General features: G+C 49.1%; 1 protein-coding gene across 6 annotated transcripts in view; it reads right to left on the minus strand.

Annotated features, from left to right (window-relative positions):
* Window positions 1-12,450, minus strand: part of LOC311123362 (chromodomain-helicase-DNA-binding protein 9-like) — a 110,310-nt gene that overhangs the window by 6,195 nt on the left and 91,665 nt on the right. For 5 of the 6 annotated variants that reach the window (XM_084197631.1, XM_084197632.1, XM_084197635.1 and 2 more), the window contains 13 exons: window positions 10,059-10,148; window positions 7,431-7,534; window positions 6,883-7,000; window positions 6,468-6,525; window positions 6,237-6,285; window positions 4,852-5,110; window positions 4,457-4,662; window positions 3,245-4,153; window positions 2,904-3,073; window positions 2,434-2,703; window positions 1,335-1,521; window positions 773-921; window positions 231-470 (listed from right to left, as the gene is read on the minus strand). In XM_084197631.1, the coding sequence (XP_084053757.1) occupies window positions 231-470; window positions 773-921; window positions 1,335-1,521; window positions 2,434-2,703; window positions 2,904-3,073; window positions 3,245-4,153; window positions 4,457-4,662; window positions 4,852-5,110; window positions 6,237-6,285; window positions 6,468-6,525; window positions 6,883-7,000; window positions 7,431-7,534; window positions 10,059-10,148 (2,809 nt within the window). The remainder of the gene's footprint in view (window positions 1-230; window positions 471-772; window positions 922-1,334; window positions 1,522-2,433; window positions 2,704-2,903; window positions 3,074-3,244; window positions 4,154-4,456; window positions 4,663-4,851; window positions 5,111-6,236; window positions 6,286-6,467; window positions 6,526-6,882; window positions 7,001-7,430; window positions 7,535-10,058; window positions 10,149-12,450) is intronic. The other variant, XM_084197633.1, reaches the window with a different exon arrangement.

Raw genomic sequence — 12,450 nt, forward strand, 5'->3', positions numbered from 1 at the left:
CAATATCTACTGTCAATGGAAATCAAGGTTGGGGTCAATTGCATTTCGATTCAAATTGCAAATTGAATTTTTGTTTGCGTCATGAATTGACTGAATTGAAATGGAATTGACCGTAACCCTGACGGATATCTATTGTCGTTGTACAGTATATTCACAGCCGTTAATAAACCTGGGTTAGGGAAAGAGGAATGGTGAATCAGAGGGTGAGGAAGAGGAAGGGAGGGACTCACAGGGATGAAGGCCCCTGTGTCAGCCACAAAGCCTGGGTGTTCTTTCAGCCACAGCTCCAGCTCCCTCCTCCTGGGGGCATCGTCTCCGGCCAGACGGGTCCCATCTTTCAGGTTGATGACAGAGACCCTGCTCTCTGTGTCCATGGGGCCCAGGGGCTGGCCCCCTAGGGGGTTACCCTGACCTGAGGGAATAGACAGCCCAGTGCCAGCCTGACCCATACCACCCCACGCTGGGGGCACCTGGAGAGGCAGGGGCATACGTCAGCCCATCAGTGAATAACAAGTGGCTAGTGTTTGTATATGCATGCTAGCACACCCCACATACGGTCTCCTATCCTTCAGCACACACAGTAAATCCCATATATTTTTTTAATTGCTAGGTAAACACATTTAGGCATACTCTTTGAACTTTAAATATCTCTTAAAACCATGTAATATAATGTGGCTTTCCAGTACCCAGTGTTTAAGGACTAAATGTTGAAGGACCTAAGATGGCAATATAGGAGAGAGAGGATTGACAGGGAAGTAAAGTAAGATCTTACGATTTCGGGCACGGCTGGTATTCTGTTCCTGTTCATAAAGAGCAGGTCCATCCCCTCCACATTCTTCCTCCTTCCTCTCCTCCTCTTCACCACCGGCTGGCCATCCATACCGCCGTTCAGCTTCATCTGACCCGCCAGACCTGTAGAGGCTGGAAAAACACAAACAACGTGTCGCAGATTATAGCAGAAGACTAAAGCAGTACACACAATCACAATCATGAATGTACAACATATGGGGAAATGTATCTTTGCTGCCATCTAGTGGTAGCAAATACAAAGCACCCAGTTTAGCTTTGATATTTCTCATGAAGGGTTTTCTTTAATTAATATTAATATGCCATTTAGCAGACGCTTTTATCCAAAGTGACTTACAGTCATGTGGGCATACATTTTTACGTATGGGTGGTCCCGGGGATCGAACCCACTACCCTGGCATTACAAGCGCCATGCTCTACCAATTGAGCTACAGAGGACCACCAGACAGGTATGAACTATCAATTGTATAAACAAACAATACATTGTTGTAAGAACAACCTTGTGGTCAGCCCTACTTTGTACGTACCGTGTGGGAAGCTGGCAGCCTGGGGCTTGGTGAAGTCAGCCAGACTGGTGTCTGAGGCACTCTGGAGCTCATGGAGCCTTGTAAGGTACTGCTGCTGGCTCAGGGGCCCCTCCTCAGGTTCTAGGGGCCTCTTCAGGGGCTGGCCGGGCCCCTGCTTCTGGAAGGTCAGCTTCAGACCACCCTCCTGCTGCAGAGAGAGAGAGGCTGTCAGTCAATCACACAGAAACACAAGGTCACACTGTCTGATGGCATTGGAGCCCCTTCTACAGAAAGAAAACGAACCAAAACATAACAGAAAAGGGGGAGGGGGTCTAAGTGCTTGTTTTGATTTTCACTGCATTGGCACAATACTTTGTTGGCTTGTCAGGCTTCGCTCTAAGAGCATTCTGTATGCTAGTTTCATTCTGTATGCTAGTTTCTAAGTTGGAAGTTGGGATAGCTATGGGTGGGGACACAGCATAAACTGTAGCAGCTAGAAGCATACAGTGGAGGTTGTCTATGCAATGCAGGGAAGGCAGCAGCTTTCAGCATATTCCTTATTAAGGTCAAGATTCCAGCCAAACTCGTCAGAAAAGCCCCAGCAACCCTGTAGCAGCAGTCAGTGGCCATTTTATAGAATATTTGACAAAAATGCTCCTCCCTCTGTTGCTATGGCAATGTAGGCTCATAGCTAGCTACTGTAGTATTAAAGCAAGCAGGAAGCAGGCCTGCATGGTTAATAGCCCAGCTGCCATCAGCCCCATTAGAGACAGAACACCCACAGTACTACAGCCTCATCACAATCACCCAGAGTAGAAAGCCAGCCCCATCTCAATCATATTAACCCTCTCAAACCCCAGTGTCTCTCCACACTAAGCTTCTTATTAGCTTCCCATCCATGAATGACTGATTTATGTCAAAATGTAATTACAGCCCCGGAGCCCAATCCACATGGAGTGGGTAGAAATTAAAGAGGGTATTACTATTAAACAAATCAGTGCTGTAGGCAGCAGCCAAAACAACAAAATCAAAATCCCCAACAAAACATGCTGAAACACCGCAATTAGGCTTTGGAGTGGTGTGGGGTCCTACGAGAGGGGAGTAACAGAAATCAACATACTTCATTCATTTTCACTGAGAACTCCTTTTCTCCTGCAACATGCTTCTTCACCTTTGAACCCTGAGGGGAGGCAGAGGGGTCCTCTGAGGCCGAGGCGGAAGCTGAGCAGAGGTTGCTGCTGTTGTTGGCCGCGGCTGCATTGTCCAGCAGCTTGGTGGTATAGAAGGAGGCTACGGCCCCTCCTGCCTCGTACGCCCGCCGGGCCCCCGGCCACTTCCCCTTCAGCACTGCCTGGCAGATACTGTCCAGACGGTTGATCATCACACGGTCCTACAGGGGGACAGGGGACATTATAAAATGGGTTGTTTGGATTCCTGGATGCTGATTGGCTTTTGCCCGGACTTTATCGTCTGCTGGAAGGATGAAATAAAACTGGATTATCGTGAACAACACCCTCCTAAACTGCTGTTTCAACATGGTTGGGATTCTCAGGAAACCCAAACACAAAGAGGTTTGGTGTGTGTGTTTACCTTGGGCCAGTAGGATGCAGCCAGCATGTATCCTCCCTGGAAGGGGTGGTGGTGTGAGTTGTTGCTGACACCGTTCTCTGTCACGTGACTGTCCTGCATCTCATCCTGAGTGGTGCTGAGAGACGCCACGCTGTCTTCGTCAAATCCCTTCACACTGGCCACTGTCGGGACTGGAAGAACATGCAATATAACTGTCATTTAGAAAACCTCAAACTACTTCAGACAGCCTAACAACTTTGGCAAAATCACAACCTTAATTGCCTCAATGGTACTGTAAAAGTATTTCACTGCAAGAGCCAAAAGACACCAGAGAACACCAGAATAATAACAGCAGCACTCACCCTTGGTTTTTCCTTCCTCTCCCTCACTCTCACTGTCATCAGAGGAAGATGAAGATGAGGAAGAGGAAGATGAGGAGCCTGATGAGCAGGATGAAGACGAAGAAGAGCTGGATCCGGAGCGTGAGGAGGAAGAGGACGACGATGACGATGATGAAGAAGATCGTGATGAAGAGCTGGAGGAGGAGCCGTCCGAGTCGGAGTCTGACGCTGCGGAGGCGGCTCGTCTGGCCTCCCTTCGACTTCTTTTATTGGCTCTCTTCTCTTTCCTGGCGGCTGAGTTGGGCGTGAGAGGCTTGGTCCGTGCTGCCACCATGTGGCTCTCATTCTCTCCTTTCACCACTCCCAGGTCAGGCTTCTCCTCTATCCCTGTAGGGGTGAGAGGGGCGGGCTGGGGACTCCACCCTTCCCCCTCCACCTGACCCCCTCTCTCCATGCTTTCCTCCCCCTCTGAGAGAGGTTCTTCTTTGGGCACTGCCCCCGGGATGTCCTCCCTCTCCCTCTGGGCTGGGGCAGGCACTGGGGACCCTGCCAAGGCTGGGTCTCTATTAGCCTGGTACTGGGGGTTCAGGAGCGGAGTAGAGTTCTGGGATGGCTGTTGGACTCCTTTATTCTGGCTGTAGTTGCGCTGGGCAGCCATGAAGCAGAGCTCTGGGTCTCGGAGGATGTGGTAGTCTGTGCGGCTGACGCCGTGCTTAGCGGCCCCGATTAGGAGGTCTCGGTCGTGGGTACCGGTCTCCCACCACACGGGCAGGTCCGAGCCCAGCTGGCACAGGGGCAGGCGCTCGTAGAGCAAGGGGTGGTGCAGGACCTGTTCCCTGACCTGGCGTAGCAGCTCTACTCTGTAGAGCGTACGAGATGCACGCTCCTCTGTGATGGGCTGAATGGACAGAGAGGGGTCCACCGCTGTGTCTAGAGAGGGTGAGAGAGGGAATAAGGCTGTCCTGCATAATTCATACATCTGTGTTTGCATTTTGTGTGAACTTATTCCACTCGCTGTTTAACTTTCCATAGATTGTTAACTTTATCACTTGCTTGTTTCCCCAGCATTTCCTTAAATCATTAATCTTGACATACTGTAGTACATTATCAGCAGGTACTGTATTAGTAAGCACACAACTCCTCTAATAAACGACAGTATACAGCTTATAAGTATATTGACTTCCACGCCTTTTCTACAGGTGGCACAGCATGGATGAACAGTATCTCTCTCACCTCCTTCTCTGGGTGGCAGGCGACACACTCTCCTGCACATGGCGGTGAAGGCCCACAGGTACTTCTGCAGACTCTCGTCTGTCTTCTTGTGCAGCCGAGCCATGGCTCTGAACTTGGTCCAGTCGAAACGGCCCAGGTCTGGGTCAAACACCACACCAAATGTTGACACCACACGGTAGAAATCAGCTTCCTCTCGCCTTGTCCATCTGGGGAGAGCGGGAGGGAGAGAGAAACAGAGAGAAAGAGAAATAGGGGGAGAGATAGAGATATAGACAGAGAGAGGGAGGAGAGAAAGAGAACAGGAGACAGTGATAAGCACTTCACCCATCTAAGTGGTATAAGGTATAGACCGTGGTTAGGGTACGTTTCTGTCCAGGCCTTGCAGCTTCACTCACCTCTGCTGGCGTTCTATCTTGGCGGCCATCTTGGGGTTGATCGTGTCGTTGAGGGTGGGTGGCAGGGGGCACAGTGAGGGCGTGACCTGAGTGGTGTGCTGTGTCTGGGCCTGGTGGATGTGGAGGATCTGTCTGGACTTGGTGTAGCGCTGAGAGGCCGTGATCAGACGTCTCAGTCTGGCTGTTAGTACTGAGGACGAGGGCCAGTAGGCTGTATCTCCTCCTCCACCTAACCCCTCCATCATCACTGGAACACCCTCTGGAGAGCACACACACACAATGTTAAACCAGGGAGAACGCTTTTTAAGTTGTTTTATAGTAGTGGAAGAAGTTGTGGTAGTTTCAGGAGTAGTAGCACTAGTCGTAGTGACTGTTTGTAGTAGTAGTGACTGGTAGTAGTAGTAGTAGTGACTGGTAGTAGTAGTAGTAGTAGTGACTGTTTGTAGTAGCAGTGACTGGTAGTAGTAGTAGTAGTAGTAGTAGTAGTAGCAGCAGCAGCAGCAGCAGTAGTAGTGACTGGTAGTAGTAGTAGTAGTAGTAACTGGTAGTAGTAGTAGTAGTAGTAGTAGTAGTAACTGGTAGTAGTAGTAGTAGTAGTAGCAGTAGTAGTAGTAGTAGTAGTAGTAGTAGTAGTAGTAGTGACAGGTAGTAGTAGTAGTGACTGGTAGTAGTAGAGACTGGTAGTAGTAGTAGTAGAAGTAGTAGTAGTAGTAGTAGTTAGTGGTGGCATTAGTAGTAGTGACTAGTAGTAGTAGTAGTAGTAGTAGTAGTAGTAGTAGTAGTAGTAGTAGTAGTAGTAGTTAGTGGTGGCATTAGTAGTAGTGACTAGAAATAGTAGTAGTAGTAGTAGTAGTAGTAGTAGTAGTAGTAGTAGTAGTAGTAGTAGTAGTAGTAGTGGTGACTGGTAGTAGTAGTAGTAGTAGTAGTAGTAGTAGTAGTGACTGTTGTAGTAGTGACTGGTAGTAATAGTAGTAGTGACTGGTAGTAGTAGTAGTAGTGACTGGTAGTAGTAGTAGTAGTAGTAGTAGTAGTAGTAGTAGTAGTAGTAGTAGTAGTAGTAGTAGTGACTGGTAGTGACTTGTAGTAGTGACTGGTAGTAGTAGTAGTAGTATAGTAGTAGTGACTTGTAGTAGTGACTGGTAGTAGTAGCAGTGACTGGTAGTAGTAGCAGTAGTAGTAGTAGTAGTAGTAGTAGTAGTAGTAGTAGTAGTAGTAGTAGTAGTAGTAGTAGTAGTAGTAGTAGTGACTTGTATTAGTGACTGGTAGTAGTAGCAGTGACTGGTAGTAGTAGTAGTGACTGCAGTAGATATAGTAATATGATGTGTATTGGTTTTGATAGTACAAAAGCTGAGTAGAAAGAGACAGGATAGAAAGATATAACTGACCTCCAGGATTATCTGTGACAACCAGGTCTCCAGGAGAGGAGGCGTCATCCTATGGAGGAGAGAAGTGTATGTTCAAACACTGGACACAGAACTGGACACAATAACATTCAAAACAACTTGTATTCTCTAGTCTCTAAAAGGGCAGAGAATACACATGCCAGTCAGTGTGTACAGCAGCCTTATCTGTTGGCTGTGCTGGCTCTGCTCTGCCCCCCTGCGCTGTGGCCTCACCTCCATATCGTCCTTCAGCAAGGCTGGGGCAGGCTTGTATTCTGGGTCATCCACGTCCCTGCAAACACAGATAACAACAGTCAGCCAGCCAGTAAGTCAGCCAGCCAGTTAGTCAGTCAGTCAGCGAGGGCCACACAAGGTGAGACAGGGGAACTTGCAGGCAGCTCCTAACAACTCTGAACTAAACAGACTCAGATTCATGTCAGAAAATGTTTTTTATTTGTCAAAACGTTTCTGGTTTCTTCCTTTTCTAGCATAGCTTTATGACTGGTTATAAAAAGTGTTACAACAACTCAAACTTTTTAATTGTGTCATTGTGTGTCTAGACCCTGTCTGACTCAGTGGAGGAGACCAACAAGCTAGCTAGCTGACTTAGTCAGTCAGACTGTCTGCCATGATGTGTAATGTTACCTACCCATCCATGAAGTCATTGGCTCTCTGTTCAGCAGCGATGGCCTTCTCGTCTGGTCGGCCCACCCGCTCTAGGAAGCAGAGGGCAGGGTCTGCACGCACCGTGTTGTACTTCTCATAACCTGTATGAGTGGACGACAGCGGAGAGATAAGCAAACAGAGGTTAGCTAAATACGCTCATGGACACAAAGATATATATATATATTTAAACATACAGCTGGCCACTTTCCCCCAAAGGCGAGTGTGACAGCTGTCATCCAACGTAAACTAGATCCCAACGGAAAAACATGAAAACACCTATAGTACATTTTCCACATGACACTACAATCTCAGAATTGTACATACTATACTGTATCTGACCCTTTTTGCCTGTCTTCATTTGTCTAGGCTCTGTTCTAATATCCATTCTAGTAAACCCACTTAGAATACATGCCCAAAACATGACTTTATGCTAAGTGTTATGCTAGTATAGTAGCCCTTGTATCACACATTCCTAGTTGTCTCAGGCCTGTGCGTCAGTTAGCACATCCCTGGTCCCTGTTGTCGACTCACCGTGCTTGTAGACCCCCAACAGCAGACACTTGTCAGAGATGTTGTCCCACCACAGGGCTGGTAGCTCAGAGCTGTCGGGCTCAGGAACCCAGATCTTGATCTCACTGAAGAGGAGGGGGGTGTGAACAGAACACACACAATATGAGAGGAGGAACATGCCGATACATGTATAGCATGGGGAACTCATGGGTACTATGACAGCTGGGTTTCCATTCCAACATAGATTCTCAGATAAGCAACGGTGTGGAACAACCAAAACCCTGAGCTCCGATAAGACTTTAAGGTCAGCATCAAGGCTGAAAATGTGTTTGGGTACTAAAAATACTAAACGATTTTCCTCACCCACTTCTGTATATCCTCATCAATATTATTGGTTCTGAGAAGCTGCTGATCCATCTTTGAACAGCAGGTGGTGACTACTGACTTTCCTTCCCTGAGTCTGACTAGCTGTGCCCTCCTCCAGACATGGACTTTCCTTCCCTGAGTCTGACTAGCTGTGCCCTCCTCCAGACATGGACTTTCCTTCCCTGAGTCTGACTAGCTGTGCCCTCCTTCAGACATGGACTTTCCTTCCCTGAGTCTGACTAGCTGTGCCCTCCTTCAGACATGGACTTTCCTTCCCTGAGTCTGACTAGCTGTGCCCTCCTCCAGACATGGACTTTCCTTCCCTGAGTCTGACTAGCTGTGCCCTCCTTCAGACATGGACTTTCCTTCCCTGAGTCTGACTAGCTGTGCCCTCCTTCAGACATGGACTTTCCTTCCCTGAGTCTGACTAGCTGTGCCCTCCTCCAGACATGGACTTTCCTTCCCTGAGTCTGACTAGCTGTGCCCTCCTTCAGACATGGACTTTCCTTCCCTGAGTCTGACTAGCTGTGCCCTCCTTCAGACATGGACTTTCCTTCCCTGAGTCTGACTAGCTGTGCCCTCCTTCAGACATGGACTTTCCTTCCCTGAGTCTGACTAGCTGTGCCCTCCTCCAGACATGGACTTTCCTTCCCTGAGTCTGACTAGCTGTGCCCTCCTTCAGACATGGACTTTCCTTCCCTGAGTCTGACTAGCTGTGCCCTCCTTCAGACATGGACTTTCCTTCCCTGAGTCTGACTAGCTGTGCCCTCCTCCAGACATGGACTTTCCTTCCCTGAGTCTGACTAGCTGTGCCCTCCTCCAGACATGGACTTTCCTTCCCTGAGTCTGACTAGCTGTGCCCTCCTTCAGACATGGCCTTTCCTTCCCTGAGTCTGACTAGCTGTGCCCTCCTTCAGACATGGACTTTCCTTCCCTGAGTCTGACTAGCTGTGCCCTCCTTCAGACATGGACTTTCCTTCCCTGAGTCTGACTAGCTGTGCCCTCCTTCAGACATGGACTTTCCTTCCCTGAGTCTGACTAGCTGTGCCCTCCTTCAGACATGGACTTTCCTTCCCTGAGTCTGACTAGCTGTGCCCTCCTTCAGACATGGACTTTCCTTCCCTGAGTCTGACTAGCTGTGCCCTCCTTCAGACATGGACTTTCCTTCCCTGAGTCTGACTAGCTGTGCCCTCCTCCAGACATGGACTTTCCTTCCCTGAGTCTGACTAGCTGTGCCCTCCTCCAGACATGGACTTTCCTTCCCTGAGTCTGACTAGCTGTGCCCTCCTTCAGACATGGACTTTCCTTCCCTGAGTCTGACTAGCTGTGCCCTCCTTCAGACATGGACTTTCCTTCCCTGAGTCTGACTAGCTGTGCCCTCCTTCAGACATGGACTTTCCTTCCCTGAGTCTGACTAGCTGTGCCCTCCTTCAGACATGGACTTTCCTTCCCTGAGTCTGACTAGCTGTGCCCTCCTTCAGACATGGACTTTCCTTCCCTGAGTCTGACTAGCTGTGCCCTCCTCCAGACATGGACTTTCCTTCCCTGAGTCTGACTAGCTGTGCCCTCCTTCAGACATGGACTTTCCTTCCCTGAGTCTGACTAGCTGTGCCCTCCTTCAGACATGGACTTTCCTTCCCTGAGTCTGACTAGCTGTGCCCTCCTTCAGACATGGACTTTCCTTCCCTGAGTCTGACTAGCTGTGCCCTCCTTCAGACATGGACTTTCCTTCCCTGAGTCTGACTAGCTGTGCCCTCCTTCAGACATGGACTTTCCTTCCCTGAGTCTGACTAGCTGTGCCCTCCTCCAGACATGGACTTTCCTTCCCTGAGTCTGACTAGCTGTGCCCTCCTCCAGACATGGTGATAGATAGAGACAGCAACAGTATGTATGGGAACAACCTGTCATGTTTGGTCTATTCCTTACCATGGAAAACATGAACAACATAGGCCTATGAATTAACAGGTTTTTATTTGAAAAGTGAATGTAAACTGAACCTTTTAAAACGATGTGTCTGCTGAATTTGTGTGCCAGCAGCTTACCAGAAATCCCAAACTTAAACAAATACTGGCATAGTGCTGGCAGCCTGGCTGAACTGGTTGGCATAACATTCAATCTAGCCTGAATAGCCACCGATCAATCCGACCATCTCAAAATAATGGAGTAAATAGTGTAATCCTCTTCAAATAATCTAATAACTGAAATTAACAAAAGTAGAGGACAGACAGAGAGAGCAGCTGTTTAGAGGTGTTTGGTTGTAAATGAGGTGAAAGTTCAGCTCACCTGGAGTCCACGCCGTCTAGTATCTTCTGGGACTGGCTTCCCATCACCTCTTGTTTCAGGTAGTAGAGCATTCTAACCCGCAGCAACACCCTGCACACAGACACAGCCCCGCCCGCGGTCACAACAAAGCCTCAGCACGCACAAACGCTGAGAGAGCAGAACGGCATTCACTTTCACACGCACTCACGTCCGTAAATACACACACACACACACACACACACACACACACACACACACACACACACACACACACACACACACACCCTCACACATTCACGGACGGACAAACTCACGCATACAAACACACACAATCGAAATCTCACACAATCACACTCTCTCTCACACACATTCTAACTTTTCTCCTGGATGACTGAAATACTGTGCCTAGCTCATCACGGTAGATCAACTGTCCATGCAAAGGGAAAACATTTTGTATTGCTGTATATACTGTATAAATGTTGTCTTCAATGATGCACTCATGCTCAAAATGGAGTGGAATAGAAAATATGCAGTCATTGCATTGTCACTGTGTAGTCAGTCACTGATGCAGTTTCTGTGTCATAGAGTGAGACAGTCTGTGACATAGAGAGTGAGACAGTGTCTGTGCCATAGAGAGTGGGACAGTGTCTGTGCCATAGAGAGTGAGACAGTGTCTGTGCCATAGAGAGTGGGACAGTGTCTGTGACATAGAGAGTGAGACAGTGTCTGTGCCATAGAGAGTGTGACAGTGTCTGTGCCATAGAGAGTGGGACAGTGTCTGTGCCATAGAGAGTGGGACAGTGTCTGTGCCATAGAGAGTGGGACAGTGTCTGTGCCATAGAGAGTGGGACAGTGTCTGTGCCATAGAGAGTGGGACAGTGTCTGTGCCATAGAGAGTGGGACAGTGTCTGTGCCATAGAGAGTGGGACAGTGTCTGTGCCATAGAGAGTGGGACAGTGTCTGTGCCATAGAGAGTGGGACAGTGTCTGTGCCATAGAGAGTGTGACAGTGTCTGTGCCATAGAGAGTGGGACAGTGTCTGTGCCATAGAGAGTGGGACAGTGTCTGTGCCATAGAGAGTGAGACAGTGTCTGTGCCATAGAGAGTGGGACAGTGTCTGTGCCATAGAGAGTGGGACAGTGTCTGTGCCATAGAGAGTGGGACAGTGTCTGTGCCATAGAGAGTGGGACAGTGTCTGTGTCATAGAGAGTGGGACAGTGTCTGTGCCATAGAGAGTGGGACAGTGTCTGTGCCATAGAGAGTGGGACAGTGTCTGTGCCATAGAGAGTGAGACAGTGTCTGTGCCATAGAGAGTGGGACAGTGTCTGTGCCATAGAGAGTGAGACAGTGTCTGTGCCATAGAGAGTGGGACAGTGTCTGTGCCATAGAGAGTGAGACAGTGTCTGTGCCATAGAGAGTGAGACAGTGTCTGTGCCATAGAGAGTGGGACAGTGTCTGTGCCATAGAGAGTGGGACAGTGTCTGTGCCATAGAGAGTGGGACAGTGTCTGTGCCATAGAGAGTGGGACAGTGTCTGTGCCATAGAGAGTGGGACAGTGTCTGTGCCATAGAGAGTGGGACAGTGTCTGTGCCATAGAGAGTGGGACAGTGTCTGTGCCATAGAGAGTGGGACAGTGTCTGTGCCATAGAGAGTGGGACAGTGTCTGTGCCATAGAGAGTGGGACAGTGTCTGTGCCATAGAGAGTGGGACAGTGTCTGTGCCATAGAGAGTGAGACAGTGTCTGTGCCATAGAGAGTGAGACAGTGTCTGTGCCATAGAGAGTGGGACAGTGTCTGTGCCATAGAGAGTGGGACAGTGTGTGTCATAGAGAGTGTGACAGTGTCTGTGCCATAGAGAGTGGGACAGTGTCTGTGCCATAGAGAGTGGGACAGTGTCTGTGCCATAGAGTGGGACAGTGTCTGTGCCATAGAGAGTGGGACAGTGTCTGTGCCATAGATAGTGGGACAGTGTCTGCCGCCATAGAGAGTGGGACAGTGTCTGTGCCATAGAGAGTGGAACAGTGTCTGTGCCATAGAGCGGAGTGGTGTGATATGATGTGATCTCTGGGCTGGCAGGGAGAGGAGAGAAGAGAGAGGCAGGCTGAGTCAGAGGAGAGATGCTGTTTCCATGACGCACCCAGCCAGGCCTCAGTCAGAGATGTAGGTGGAGGGTGGGGTATGGTATGCCTGATCTGTGATGGACTGGCATACATTCTAGTCTCCGTTCCTCTCTTAAACTAGGGTCTGAGAAAATCTAGCCTTTTGATCTGTCTAGCAGTGTGGCAGGTTAAAAAGTGCAGTGTAGATTTCTTCAGATCGTGTGTGTGGCCCTAGCTTTACACCTCCAGTATGCCACTAGCGGAGAGGGAGCGACATGAGCACACCCCCTCTGCAGGCAGAGCTGTGAGCTCCAGT

This window comes from Coregonus lavaretus (assembly GCF_964263955.1).
Source record: "Coregonus lavaretus genome assembly, contig: HAP1_SCAFFOLD_940, whole genome shotgun sequence".
Lineage (NCBI taxonomy): Eukaryota > Metazoa > Chordata > Actinopteri > Salmoniformes > Salmonidae > Coregonus > Coregonus lavaretus.